This window comes from Megascapheus bottae, chromosome 10, assembly GCF_031878675.1.
Source record: "Megascapheus bottae isolate mThoBot1 chromosome 10, mThoBot2.hap1, whole genome shotgun sequence".
In the NCBI taxonomy this organism is placed as follows: domain Eukaryota; kingdom Metazoa; phylum Chordata; class Mammalia; order Rodentia; family Geomyidae; genus Megascapheus; species Megascapheus bottae.
This window is the reverse complement of record NC_143518.1, coordinates 65339695-65353005: the sequence shown is the minus strand read 5'-3', so window position 1 is coordinate 65353005 and position 13311 is coordinate 65339695. Positions and strand designations below refer to the sequence as shown.

The window sequence follows — 13311 nt, the reverse complement described above, 5'->3', positions numbered from 1 at the left end:
AAAGACTAAAGGAGGCAAAGGAGAAGTCACAAAGGATCAGGGTAGTGTGTAAAATGCTGAGCTGGCTGCAACCCAGCATCACATACAGAGGCTCCTAGCACTGAGAGTGTCAAGAGCATGGCAGCGCATCCACAGGGTGGAAGCACACCTAGTGTGAAGACAAAAGCCAGTCATGGTGGTCAGAGACTGGGCAAGGTGTGACTTAAGATAAGGAACACAGAATAAGAGGTTCAACAGGTGAAGTGCCAGCTGGGAAGGCAGTGCGTGAACCGGTGATGTAGCTGCACAAGCAAGGGGAGGATGGTGACATGCTTAGAGATAGATCACACTTTAAGTAAATAAAGGACAATGGGAGCCACACTTCTCACTAACTGTTAGGAAGTGAGAGTCGCAATATAGAAAAGGAACGCAAATAAACCCTGTATTATAAACTGAAATTAGAGATGTTGGTGAAAATTTATGTTCTTTGGTAAATACAAAAACAATTATTTATAGAAGTACATATAGATATAAATATGCAGGTATGTGTAAAAGGATAAATGAATAGGTGGATAGGTGGATGGATGGATGGAAAGATGGCTGGCTGGCTGGCTGGCTGAATGGATGGATGGATGGATGGATGGATGGATGGAAAGATGGGCGGATGGATGCAGATAGCTTTGTCCAAAGACAGAGCTTATGAGCAATACACAGGAGCAATGAGCAAACTCAGAGCTCACACCTGGCTTATTTTTATTAACTTCCTCTCCTCAAAGAAGCCAGGACTCTAAAAAAAATGATGACTCTAAGGCTGGAGCAAGAAAGGAACAGACAAGATGAACCATTTTGTTACACCAGAAAGCAGGAAAGTCAAAATATGTCAAAGGATACAGAGCCAATTTGGAAGGACTCCTATGTTCCACACCTGGGCCAACTTAAGCCCTCAAAGCAAATAGTAGTGAACAATTAAATAACACAGAAAACCATAAGCTCATTGAGATAAAACTAACTTCATGAGAAAAGGGTATCTACATAATTTCAAAATACCTTCCTATAAAATGACTTAATTAGGGCCATGAGTTTGGCCAAGTGGTAGAGTGCTTGCCTAGCATGCACAAAGATCCAGGTTCGATTCCTCGGTACCACATACATAGAAAATAAAAGACAGAAGCCGTGCTGAGGCTCAAGTGGTAGAGCTCTAGCCTTGAGAAAGTCCAAGGACAGTGCTCAGGCCCTGAGCTCAAGCCCAGGAATGGCAAAAAAAAAAAAAAAAAAAAAAAAAAAAGGAGGGAGGGGGTAGGGGGGAGAAGCTGTGTGTCACTGGCACACACCTGTAATCCTGTAATCCTAGTCACTCAAGAAGTTGAGATCTGAGAATCAAAGTTCAAAACCAGCCAGTGCATGAAAGTCTGTCAGACTCTGAGCTCCAATCAAGCATCAAAAAAGCTGGAAGTGGAGCTGTGGCTCAAATGCTAGCCTTGAGGAAAAGAATTCAGGGACAGCACCTAACCCCTGAATTCAAGCCCTAGGACTGGCACAAAGAGAGAGAGAGAGAGAGAGAGAGAGAGAGAGAGAGAGAGAGAGAGAGAGAGAGAGAGAGAGAGAGAGAGAGAGAGAGAGAGAGAGAGAGAGAGAGAGTGTGTGTGTGTGTGTGTGTGTGTGATTCTCCACTTTACAGCAGAGAATCTGGAAGATAGCAACTTAACAAGTGATAAAGTAGTATGAAATCATACCCCACTGGATGGGATCAGAGAACAATTATCACCTCTACCACATTCTTTGCAAAGATGTTTTACCTAGATCTAACCAAATGTAAACAAATCCAAGTTGAGAGCTGACAATGCTAGAAATATAAATAGCCATCTGCAATCTTCAAGAAGCAGTCACAAAAGTCATGGAGAATCTGAAGACCTGGCCCAGAAGGAGTATTATTCTTAGAAAGCATGATTCCCACTGAATCCTTCTGCTGTACAGATGAAGCTCAAAGTGATACATGATTTCACAAGATTCAATGCTACTATCTCTTCCTCATTTATTTCCTTTTAATAACTGTAGTATGGCTGCTTAAAAGAATGCAGACAATACACACACACACACACACACACACACACACACACACACACACACAAGGGATGACAGGGCATCATTTTATAGACAAAGAAAACATGGACAGGAAGATCTAGGAATATATAAATCCATATATACAAGGTAAGTCAATGGTGCCAAAAGCACAGAAACAATAAAAAGGTTTTAAGTGCTGCACTTGGTTGATATTACCCCATAGACAAGAAGCTAAACAATATAGTCATATCAATCACCACCTCAAGCAATGGACATCTGAAAAGGCTGTCAGCTTACCATGTCAATCAGAAAATAGTACACTGCAAAGGTATGCAACAAAAAGACAGAAACAAAATACACTAGACTGGCAAACATTATTGTGGTTTAAACCATAAACTCAGGAAAATCTGTAAAGCACAGAGTACGAAGTTCTGTGACATCATATTAATGTGTCAGGTTCATTACATACCTGAGGCATTTAGTCTGCTTTCAGTTGTTTCTTAGTTATAGGTCTGGGTCTGGGCAAGACACCAGGTAGCAAGACAATCTCAAAATATGGCTTTAGTCACTGCCTACTAGCCAGGGCTTTTCTAATTTCTTTTTTCTTTAATCTCAGCATAGAACCCTTCTAAGTAGACATCTGACTAATTTTCACAGTATCTGAGACAACATGAGGTATTAGCCACTCTTTGCAAGTAATCATACTTAACAAAAAAATTTGTACTGAAACAGTACAATTCTACTGCTTTTACAAATCTCTCAGAAAGTCTACTTAGCTTTGTTCTATTTCACAACTGCAATAGGCAAATCACCCGAAAAATCAAGGGTCACTATAAAGAGATCACTAAGTTAGCAGGAGCATCTTTGCCAAATCAGGTATTGTACATATTTATCCCGCCAGAGACACAGCTCACAACTGAATGTCCCTTGTAAATACACATCCAATGCTCAATTCCACCCCAATCTAATAAATATTGCTAGACTGGCTCTGTGATACAAGCAAGCAAAAAGGCTAAAAAAAAAAAATGCTAACCAGGAAAAGGATAAAGATTAGTGAGACAAAGCACTACCTATGTTTGAACTTGGTTGTCAGGTGTTAGAGTAAAACTATTCGGCAGACAAATCTGGGAATTTCTACTTCACCACCAGTTTACAGACTTGGACACCTATGGCTTCCTAATGCATGCAAACCCGGCCCAAACCTGGTAGCTGCTCCTCACAATGACTCAAATTAAAGGACCCTTACCTACGCAAAGGAGGTAAGCAAATAAGTTTGTCCCAGAAATTTCTGAAACTTTTCCTGTGATAATTTGTTGTAATACATCACACTATAAAGGATTCTAAAACTGCATGAGTCTATGACCTTTTCTTCTGAGACCTTATAAATAAGCGAACAGAAAGTTCGCTTATTTATAAGTACACAACTGACAGTTCTTTAATGTGCTACAATCTTAGTTAATGAACACACAAAAGATAGAAACTATCTTTAAATGTAACTGCATACACAGGAAAAGCAAGTTTAATTAGAACAAGAAAATGAGATACTTCTCATTAATCCCAAGAGCTTTACAAGTTCATAATAAGATTCATCACTCTATCAACTTCCACTATTTTATAGGGTATGTTTCTAAGATGCAACATATTCTAGCAACACCACTACTGCTCCAACAGACTTAAGTTTATTTTTTCAAGCCACATGATTTTTACACAGAGAACAATTAACAGCTGCTAAGTAAAATAACTTACTCAGATCTGGTTTTTCTTTCCAAATCACACAGCATCCCAAAATTTCTCTTAACTCAGATACTCCTCGAGTATCTGGGTTGAGAAAACAGGAAAACAATTAACTCATAGTGAAACAGCATTTCCAGTGCAACCACTGCTTGCCATCTAGCCTCCAAATACTCTGCAAAAAGAAGGTTCCAAAACCAAGTAAGACAGGATAGCCTGCTGTAATTTTAATGTTTTACAACTGACCTACAATAGTTTTCCCAACATATTCACCTACATGAAAGTGAGTTCATGTTTTAACTATTGAAGACAGTGCATGAATTGTTCAGCTGCTTTTGACCATGTCTTCTTTGTTTTTTTTTTGTTTGTTTGGGTTTTTTTTGCCAGTCCTGGGCTTGAGTTCAGGGCCTGAGCAATGTCCTTGGACTTTCTCAAGGCTAGAGCTCTACCACTTGAGCCTCAGCACCACTTCCAGCTTTTTTCTATGTATGTGGTACCAAGGAATTGAACCTGGGTCTTCATGCATGCTAGGCAAGCACTTTAACCACTAGGCCAAACTCCCGTCCTGACCATGTCTTCTTAAGTGAGAAGTTTTTTCCTTAATGTTTTAATGACCCATATTGTAACTACATGCTATTCCAGACATGATAATATTCCATGGATTTACAGGACACCTTTCAAAACTAGGGAGGAAGCTAGATGAAATAGAAGCAAAACAGAGGGAAGAAGTTCAAAGGGCAGACAGTGAGACTGTGATGCACAGCCAAATCTCCATGCCTCCTGTTTCTCATGAAAGCCAGTCTTGCACTCCAGCAGTGGAGATACAGAACCATCAGAACAGGGGTGGGGGTGCCTTTGCCCACCAACTGATCTAAAGAGGTGGACTCTGTAAAGAGAAGGTGTGGGGCATCTGATGAGGAAGAGCAGTACAGAAGAAAAGGAAAATCTCCAGATCTGGAAAGGAGCTTTACATGCAATTACAGGAAAGGACATCCTTTTCTTGTCTTAGGAAGATATGGTCAAAAGCAGATGAACCATTCCTGCACTGTCTTCAATAGTTAAAACATGAACTCACTCACTGTCAGTCTACAAAAAAGTGAATGGAAAAATCTATGGAACTTCCAAGCCCTCAACCATATCTATCCCAAAGTTAATCTGCAGTGACAGGAAGACATAACCAAGAAACCACTACCATTGTTTACAAGTCCTATGGTTATCCCGCAAGTTCAGCCGGCTTTGACACCTCTTTTAATCAATGAAAGTCAATACTCCATGTCTCAAGGTCAGAAAAGGAAAATACCAGAGGCAATGAGCCATTGAAGAAAATGTAAAGCAGTGGAGTTAGTTCTGTCCACTGTTGTAAGAAAAACACCCACTCATTCACAGATCAGGCACTTAGAAGTCATTCTCCTCTCTCCACTGTCTTTATCTCCCCCATGCCTTTTCCTCTTCCCCTTCTCTACCTTCTTCCTCTTCACCACGTTCCAAGTATCTGGCTTCTATCTATACTGCCTGCATTAAATTCCTCCTCTGTCCTAATCAGTCTTTCTGAGAAAAAAAATCTATTCCTACATTTCCACTGTTAAATAGTAAACAGTTCATCTACACTAATCAAACTCTTTTGATCTCAACATTGTAATAAGAAATACAAGGCAACGATGGCTCATGTCTTTAATCATAGCTACTGAGGAATACTCAAGGAGGCTGAGATCTGAAAATCAGGGTTCAAAGCTAACTGGGGAAAGAAAGTCCAGAAGACTCCTATCTCCAATAAAAACTATTCAGAAAACGCTGCAAGTGGTGCAGTAGCTCAAAAGGAAGAGCTCTAATTTTGAGCAAAAAGGAGCCCCGAGTTCAAGCTCCAAGACCAGCAAGAAAGGAAAGGAAGAAAGACAGACAGACAGGAAGGAAGGAGGAGGGGGAAAGAATGAAGATTTGAAGGAAGAAAAACACAAGTGTTTTCTATAACAACACTATATGTGATCAACTGGATATTTTTTATTCTAGTATATTTAGTGGGTTGGGGTTTTTGTGTAAATTCTTGGTCGATTATTGGACTTAAAATACATCACAAAACAAACAAACAAAAAAACCAGAAAACACTGTGTCCATATATTGCTTACTGGTAATAAGGTACCAAAAGAGAAAAAGGGTTAGGGAGAAAAAAAAAACTATTTCCATAAAAAAGTAGTACAAAGGCCGGGAGTTTGGCCTAGTGGTAGAGTGCTTGTCTAGCATGCACAAAGACCCGGGTTAGATTCCTCAGTACCACATACATAGAAAAGCCAGAAGTGGTGCTGTGGCTCAAGTAGTAGCACTGTAACCTTGAGGAAAGGCCAAGGAAAGTGCTCAGGCCCTGAGTTCAGTCCCCAGGACTGGCCAAAAAAAAAAAATAATAATAATATAATACTACTTTATTCCAAGTTCAGTACTTTTACCCTAAAACAGACTGGGCTTACCAGGTAGTAGCAATTAAGTCCTATGATTTATGGAACATATCACAAAATTCACAACACGTTATGATATTTTTTTCATACTAAATTTCTATATGAAGTAACATTTCCAAAACTCTATTCTCACTCATGAAGCAATACTTTGAAAAGAAAAAAAAAAGTGACACTTCTTAAAACAATTTACTAACAAATATCTCCACTTGCTGCAGTAACCAGTATCATTCGGTGACTACCTCTAGATTGACTGGGGAGTGGGAAAGCCTTTCTGCACTTGTTGAACATGTTTCTACCATGTGCCAGCACTGTTCTAGAAAAATTATTGTATTCATTCTTGAAACAGGACAGTAAGTGACTAATATAGAGGAAAACAAGCATGCATATATATGCATATAGATGATGTACTATGTGTATATATGCATATATTTATATATATATATATAAAACTGGCATGCAAATGGTAATCACTTCAACAATCTAAGAAACAAAGGAGACAAGTCTTTCAAATCTTTCTGACTATAACTAGAAAGTGGCCTACATTATTCAATTTAAAAGTGACTGAGGTCACTATGTGCTCCTTGACTTAATCTGCTTCTTCCCTTGCTCTACTTATTCCCTACCCCGAGGCCATCAGCACCTGAAACAAGGCTGTGTTAAAGAAAAACACCACATTTCACAGACTGTCATTCTTCTTATTGCCATGACATTGTACAAACACAACATTAGCTGTGCTAAGATAAAACTGAAATGGACACACATGTAGAAATGAAACAATAAAATACCCTCTATAACTAAAGTAAGCAAATTTAAAAAAAAAAAAAGTAAAAATCCTAACTAGGAATAAAAAAAAATTGGTAGGAATTAGTCAATACTGACTCCATTTTTTTAGGAAACCTATCATAAGCATTGATAAGGATCATCCAAATGGCATTTCCATATACATAAATGCCAAACTCAAATAGTCACCATTTAAAGCCAGGCACAGTGGCTCACGCCTGTCATCCTAGCTACTCAGGAGGCTAAGATCTGAAGATCATGGTCCAAAGCCAGCCCAGGCACTAAAATGTCAGTGAGACTCTTACCTCCAACCAGAAAACTGGAAGTGGTGCTGTGGCTCAAGGGGTAGGTCAGTAGCCTGGAACTGAAGAGCTCGGGGACATTGCCCAGGCCCAGAGATCAAGCCCCATGATCGACAAAAAAATAAAAATTGAAAGAAAAAACACATACCACGTAACACAGAGTTTTACAATGATCCCTTATTATACTTATTGGGTCTTTTAAAGACTTAATGACCCAATAGTTTCTACTTATTAAAATCAAACTAAAAATACCATATGGAAAATCTGAATTGTTTTTAACTCAACAATAATCTTTAAGACTGGGGTTCGATTCCTCAGTACCACATGCATAGAAAAAAAGCTGGAAGTGGAAGTGGTGCTGAGGCTCAAGTGGTAGAGCTCTAGCCTTGAGAAAGTCCAACGACTGAGCTCAAGCCCAGGACTGGCAAAAAAAAAAAAAAAAGACAAGGTCAAGTCAGAATCTAGAAATTTCCTTAAGTTGTTTTTTCTGTTGGTAACAAGAATATTATATAGTAATCATTCATATATGGAAAAAGTTGATGTATTTAAATGAAAAAATACTCCCATTACCATTCTTAACCTAAACTCTTCAATAACTTAAAGATAGTCAGTTTTACTGCTTACTCATCCACATCTATTCACTGCTTTTCCATACTGTGTGTGTGGGTGTACTCGGGGCCTGACACTGTATCTGAGCTTTTTTGCTCAAGGACAGTGCTCTACCACTTGAGTTACAGCTCCACTCTTGGTTATGTTTTGTTGTTTTGATGCTTACCTGGAGATAAGTCACAGACTTTCCTGCCTGAGCTAGCCCACAATCCTCAGGTCTCAAACTCCTGAGTAGCTCTGATTACAGGTGTGAGTGATAATCCCCTGGCTATCTTTTCCATTCTTACCTTTCTTTTCTTGCTCTTCACTCAAACCTTTGTGGCTGATAACCCCCCACATACACGACTTCACACTCCAACCTAAAGAAGCCTGAAAAGTTGGCAGTACAACCCAATGACAGAGCCCATCCAAAGACCTGACTGGCATTCCCAAAATGAAGAAGGCAGGCTAACAGGACTGCTTAGCCTCAGTACACAAAATCCTATTCACTTCTCTGGAACTGAAGACCAGTAACAGTTTTAAAAGACTGTCCAGTTCTACATCATATAGCAGACCTCTAAGAAGACAAGGTACAGGATGCTACGAAAAATTACTTTCAATTGTGCTTAAGTTTCTGGTTTGATTTAAAGTATATTAATAAAAATACAATTTGGCCCTATATTTGAGTTTTTGGCTTAAGTAAATACATATGCAAACAAAGTGGGAGGTTTTCTACACATAAAAGAAAGATGCAAGAAAACATTTGTTTTAATTATACACCAAAATATCTCCTATCACAAAACTATGTAAACGCCAATAAACCAGAAAGCACCGGAGAAGAGTGAATTTATGAAATGTGGGATCTAAAACCATACATGCTTCATGAAATATTTTGTACCACACTTAAGAAGACATCTATTCACAAACCAATACCACACTAACAGGGAAATTAACGAAAAAATAAAAGGCATCCCACTCCCATTAAACTCCATAAAATCACATTGTCAGCAACCACTCTTCTAAATACTGGCAAATGAACCATTAAAAAAATCATACGCACGCGGTTCTTAAATCAGTAGTTGGACTAAGGAACTAGTTTTGAGTACACTTGAAGTTTAAAAAAGGAAAAGAAGCGCCCTTGACTTTCACTTCCAGAAAATGTTTACTCTGAAAAAAGATTAGCATAAACACATGCCCACAAACAAAGATCGGGAGCGCTGCAGGGCAGCAGCAGAGGACCAAAACCCTGCTCCGGGGAGGGCGGGCGGGGCGGGGCGCGGGACGCCCGAGCTCACGCGCGCGGCCGCGGCCCCGGGGCTCGAGCCCAGCCCGGGGCCTGAAGGTCACCCGGAGCCCGGCGGGCGGGCGGGCATCCTTCCGTTTACCAGGCTGCGGCCCAGGCTGGAATCGGGCTCGGGGAGCGGGACGCGCGCTCGAGCTGCCCGCAGACGGTCTCCACCGACCACCGTCACGGAAGTGTGTCCACACCGCTGTCTTCATGTCCCCGCTCCTCCCCGGCGCCCCCCCAGGGGCTGTCACCGCGCCCGGGCCACCCTGCGCCTCCCACCCCTTCCCGCGAAGCGGCCCGACACACCCGGGGACCTCGGGCTGCGTTCCAGGACGGGTTCCTGGACGACAGGGGGCCCCGGGGGGCGGCCGGGCGGCGGCACTCACCCCACTCCAGGTACTCGAGGATGTTCTTCTCCCGGCGCAGCGGCGAGTTGCTGCACTCGTCGTACAGGCACACGAGGACGTCCAGCAGCGTCTCCACGCTGAAGCACTGCGCGCTGCCCTGCGCCGGCCCGTCCAGGATGAACTGCTCCAGCTGCCGCAGGCGCACCTCCCCGGACATGGTGGCTCCGGGGCCCGCGGCGGCCGGGCCCGCGCCGGCCGCGTCTCCGCGCACCCGCGGGCGCTCCGGGAACTGGTCCGGCTCGAGTGCGAGCTCTACACGGCCCACCGGAGGGTCCACCCGGCCCCCATTCAGCTCCCAGCCCGACGCGGGGCCGGCCGCAGCCCCGGGGAGCCCAGCGCGGGCCGCGGCGGGCGGGCGGCGGGCTCGGCGGCTCGGCGGTCAACCCCGAGGCCCGCGGCCGCCCGGGGCCCTCGTCATCGCCCGCGGCCTCGTCCTCGGCGTCTCGGGCCTGGCCCCGCGGCGCGGGCCCGGCGGCTAGGCGGCGGCGCGAGCCCGCTGCATGCCGAGGCCGCGCCCGGCGCCCAGCCGGGTCCCCGCCCGCCCCGCGGCTGCGGCGCCGGGAATTCAGAGGACGCGGGCGGCGGGCGCGGCGCCCCGGGCCCCCTCTTCACACCCTCCGGCCGCGGGCATCGTTCCCGACCGCGCGGGAGGCGGCGAAGCCGGCGGAGGAGTCGTGGCCGCCGCTGAGGAGAGCCGAGCCGAGGCTGCCGCAGCCCGGGCCGGCCCCGCCCTCCCCGCCCGCCCCGCCCTCCCGCGCGAGGCCGCGCGCGCGCGCGCCGCCGCCGACCAAGATGGCCGCCGCGCGCGCACGCGCCCACGCGTCCACGCGCCCTCCCGCCCACCGAGCCCGAGCCTCCGCAGCGCGAGGGGGAGGGGCGAAGGGGACGCGAGCGGGGAGTGGGGGCAGCGGGGGGAGGGGAGCGCCGCGCCGCCCCCGCCGCCCCGCGCCGGAGGGAGCCTGGGACCCCGGAGGACGCGGAGGCCGCGAGCTCCCGGCCGCGGCGCTGCGGCGAGATGCCGAGCGCGCCGCCCACCGCCCCGCGGCCCGGCGCCCCGAGGCTCCTCCGGGCCGCGGGCGGCGTCTCCCCGTCCTCGAGGGCGCCACCTGCCCCGACGGCCCCGGGAGGCCGGGGTCCCCGCCGCCCCGCCAGCCCGCGCGCAGCCTCGTCTCCGGCGCCCCACCGCGGCCGCCCGCGGCCCTCCCGAACAGTGACCGCTCCGCGCGCGCCAGGTGAGACCCGTCCCCCGCGCCGGTCCCCCGCCCCGGTCCCCCGGCCTCCTCTCCCGTCCCCGTCCGCTGCCCCAAGCTCCCTGGTGCCCTGCGGTGCGGAGGAATCGCGCTCCCCGCGCACCCGCGGGCCCTCGGGGCGTCTGAGGGGCTCTCGGGGCGTCTGAGGGGCTCTCGGGGCGCCTGAGGGGCTCTCGGGGCGTCTGAGGGGCCCTCGGGGCGTCTGAGGGGCCGCCCGGGCTCTCGGGGCGCCTGAGGGGCTTTCGGGGCGTCTGAGGGGCTCTCGGGGCGCCTGAGGGGCCCTCGGGGCGTCTGAGGGGTCCTCGGGGCGTCTGAGGGGCCGCCTGGGCTCTCGGGGCGCCTGAGGGGCTTTCGGGGCGTCTGAGGGGCCCTCGGGGCGTCTGAGGGGCCGCCTGGGCTCTCGGGGCGCCTGAGGGGCTTTCGGGGCGTCTGAGGGGCCCTCGGGGCGTCTGAGGGGCCGCCTGGGCTCTCGGGGCGCCTGAGGGGCTTTCGGGGCGTCTGAGGAGGCTGCCCGGGCTCTCGGGGCGCCTGAGGGGCCGCCCGGCCCTCCCCGAGGAGCCCCGTCGTTTACCTCCGCCCGCCCGCCCGCGCTCGGTCGGCGCGCTCCCGGACCGTCCTCCGGATCCCCCGGCCCCCGGGTCCGCGCCCGGCGGGGTCCACTCAGCGGGAGCCGAGAGCCCGCCGCGGGGCCCCGCGGAAGACACGGCCACCTGCGGCGTCCACGCGGACCGGGCGGACGCGGAGCGAGGTTGGCGGGAGGCTCGGGCGGGCAGCCCGGAAAGCCGTGTGAAGAGGGGACACCGCCTGCCTCCCGCAGCGCTGCGCCGGCGCCCTTGGCCCCTTCCCCTGGCCTCGTGTCGCCGGCGCTCTTGCCATGTCGTTTGACTTTCAAATCCCTGCAACAGAACGCAACGCAGGACGCCCAATACGCCTTCAGTAAATGGAGTGTGTGAGATGCGGGCGTCCAGTGTGGAAACCGACCCAAGGTGGCGGGGTCGCCAGGTACCCCGCCTCCCAGCTCCACCCAGCCTCACACAGCTGTCAGTCCTGTTGACAGCTGTCAAGTTACCGGTGCTGCACGCCTTCTGTTAGCACCTGGTGCCACCCACAGTCCCGGGTGTTGAGGGGCTAACTGACCTCTTCTACACTATTTCAGAGGGCAGAGGGAAGAATTCTACTTTTAAAGAGGCAGCACAAAGAGAAGGAAGAAGGTTGAACCCAGTCAGCGGTGCTTGAGTCACTAAAGCCCTCGAAGGCTTCATAATTCACTAGACACTAACCACTCTGGGCAGGTGTTGTTTTAAGTGTTATTTTAACTGTTCCGGTTGAAGTGTGAACGTGCTCAGCCCTAAGACCCTGCAGAGCTCATAATGCTCACACAAAACACAGGAGCCCCAGGCTGCCTGACAGGCTACCATTTGGGAAAGTAGCCTGGGAAAGGTCTCTGTAAAACCCCGGGGGTGGGAGGAGGCTGGAGATACAATGCTGTACTGCAAAACACCAAATTTGTTTGAAATAAGCAGAGGAAGTTTTACAAAGGTAATGGTTAGGGGTCTTACCTTTCAGAAAAGAAAACGGACAGAAGATGAGAAGATAGAATATTAAAATAAGCCAAGACCAAAGACATGAAGCCTAGCGCCCATGCAGGCTTTTTTCAACTGCCGAAGGTTAAAAGCAGAAGACTTCACCAGTTAGTGACAACCAGCCCCATTCTTTCTTTGGTATATCGTTCTCCAAAATGAGTGTAGTTTCAGTGATGGAGAACAAGACCAAAAGCAAGATGAGTGCCATAGCAGGGTTCCAGGTTCAGCCAGCCTTCCTCCCTGAAGACCCGAGGTCTATTCTCAACCAACCACAGACCAAAAATATTTTGAAGAAAACTGCATCAATACTGAATATGTCTAGACTTGATTTTTATTACCCCCTAAAGAATTCAGTATAATAACTATTTGCATAGCATTGACATTGTATTAGATACTTTATGTAATTGGTGGTTTACAAGTGCTAGAGGATATATATAGGTTATATGCAAATAGAACCCCATGTTGCAGAAAAGACTTGAGCATCCTCAGATTGAGTGTGGAGATAGAAGGGAGGTCCTGGAACTCATCCCTTGTGGATACCAAGAAAAAACTGTAGATTGGCATTGAGGACATTTTACAACGTCCCCTTTTCCAACTATCACATTCTATCCCTGCAAATTAATTACTCTGCAGGTATATCAAAAGCAAGTGCTAGTCCTCACTTGTTTTCAGACTCCTGACTTGAGTGAAGAGTGTTAAGAGGCTTTCTAAATCAGCATCTGCTTCCTTTGTAGGACACACAATGTGTGAACACTGTCCTGAGTCATATCAGCACACTAATTTGGTCAGTCACAACCATATGAGGTAGAAAATGATCAGCTTTTCTATTTGGGGGTGGGAGGTCCAGCTGTTGGTACTGGAGCCTGAACTCTGGTCCAGGCATTGTCTTGGAGCT

At 47.8% G+C, this 13311-nt stretch overlaps 1 protein-coding gene across 11 annotated transcripts in view; it reads right to left on the bottom strand.

The window, feature by feature from the left end:
* Cdc42bpa (CDC42 binding protein kinase alpha) overlaps nt 1–9965 on the bottom strand; it is a 199608-nt gene extending 189643 nt beyond the window's left edge. For 5 of the 11 annotated variants that reach the window (XM_090341536.1, XM_090341537.1, XM_090341538.1 and 2 more), the window contains exon 1: nt 9563–9862. In XM_090341536.1, coding sequence (XP_090197662.1) covers nt 9563–9740 — 178 coding nt within the window. In that variant the 5' untranslated portion in view covers nt 9741–9862. Of the gene's footprint in view, nt 1–9562 lie in introns of all 11 variants that reach the window. The other 6 variants (XM_090341546.1, XM_090341544.1, XM_090341545.1 and 3 more) reach the window with 5 other exon arrangements.
* Between the last annotated feature and the right edge of the window lie 3346 nt (nt 9966–13311).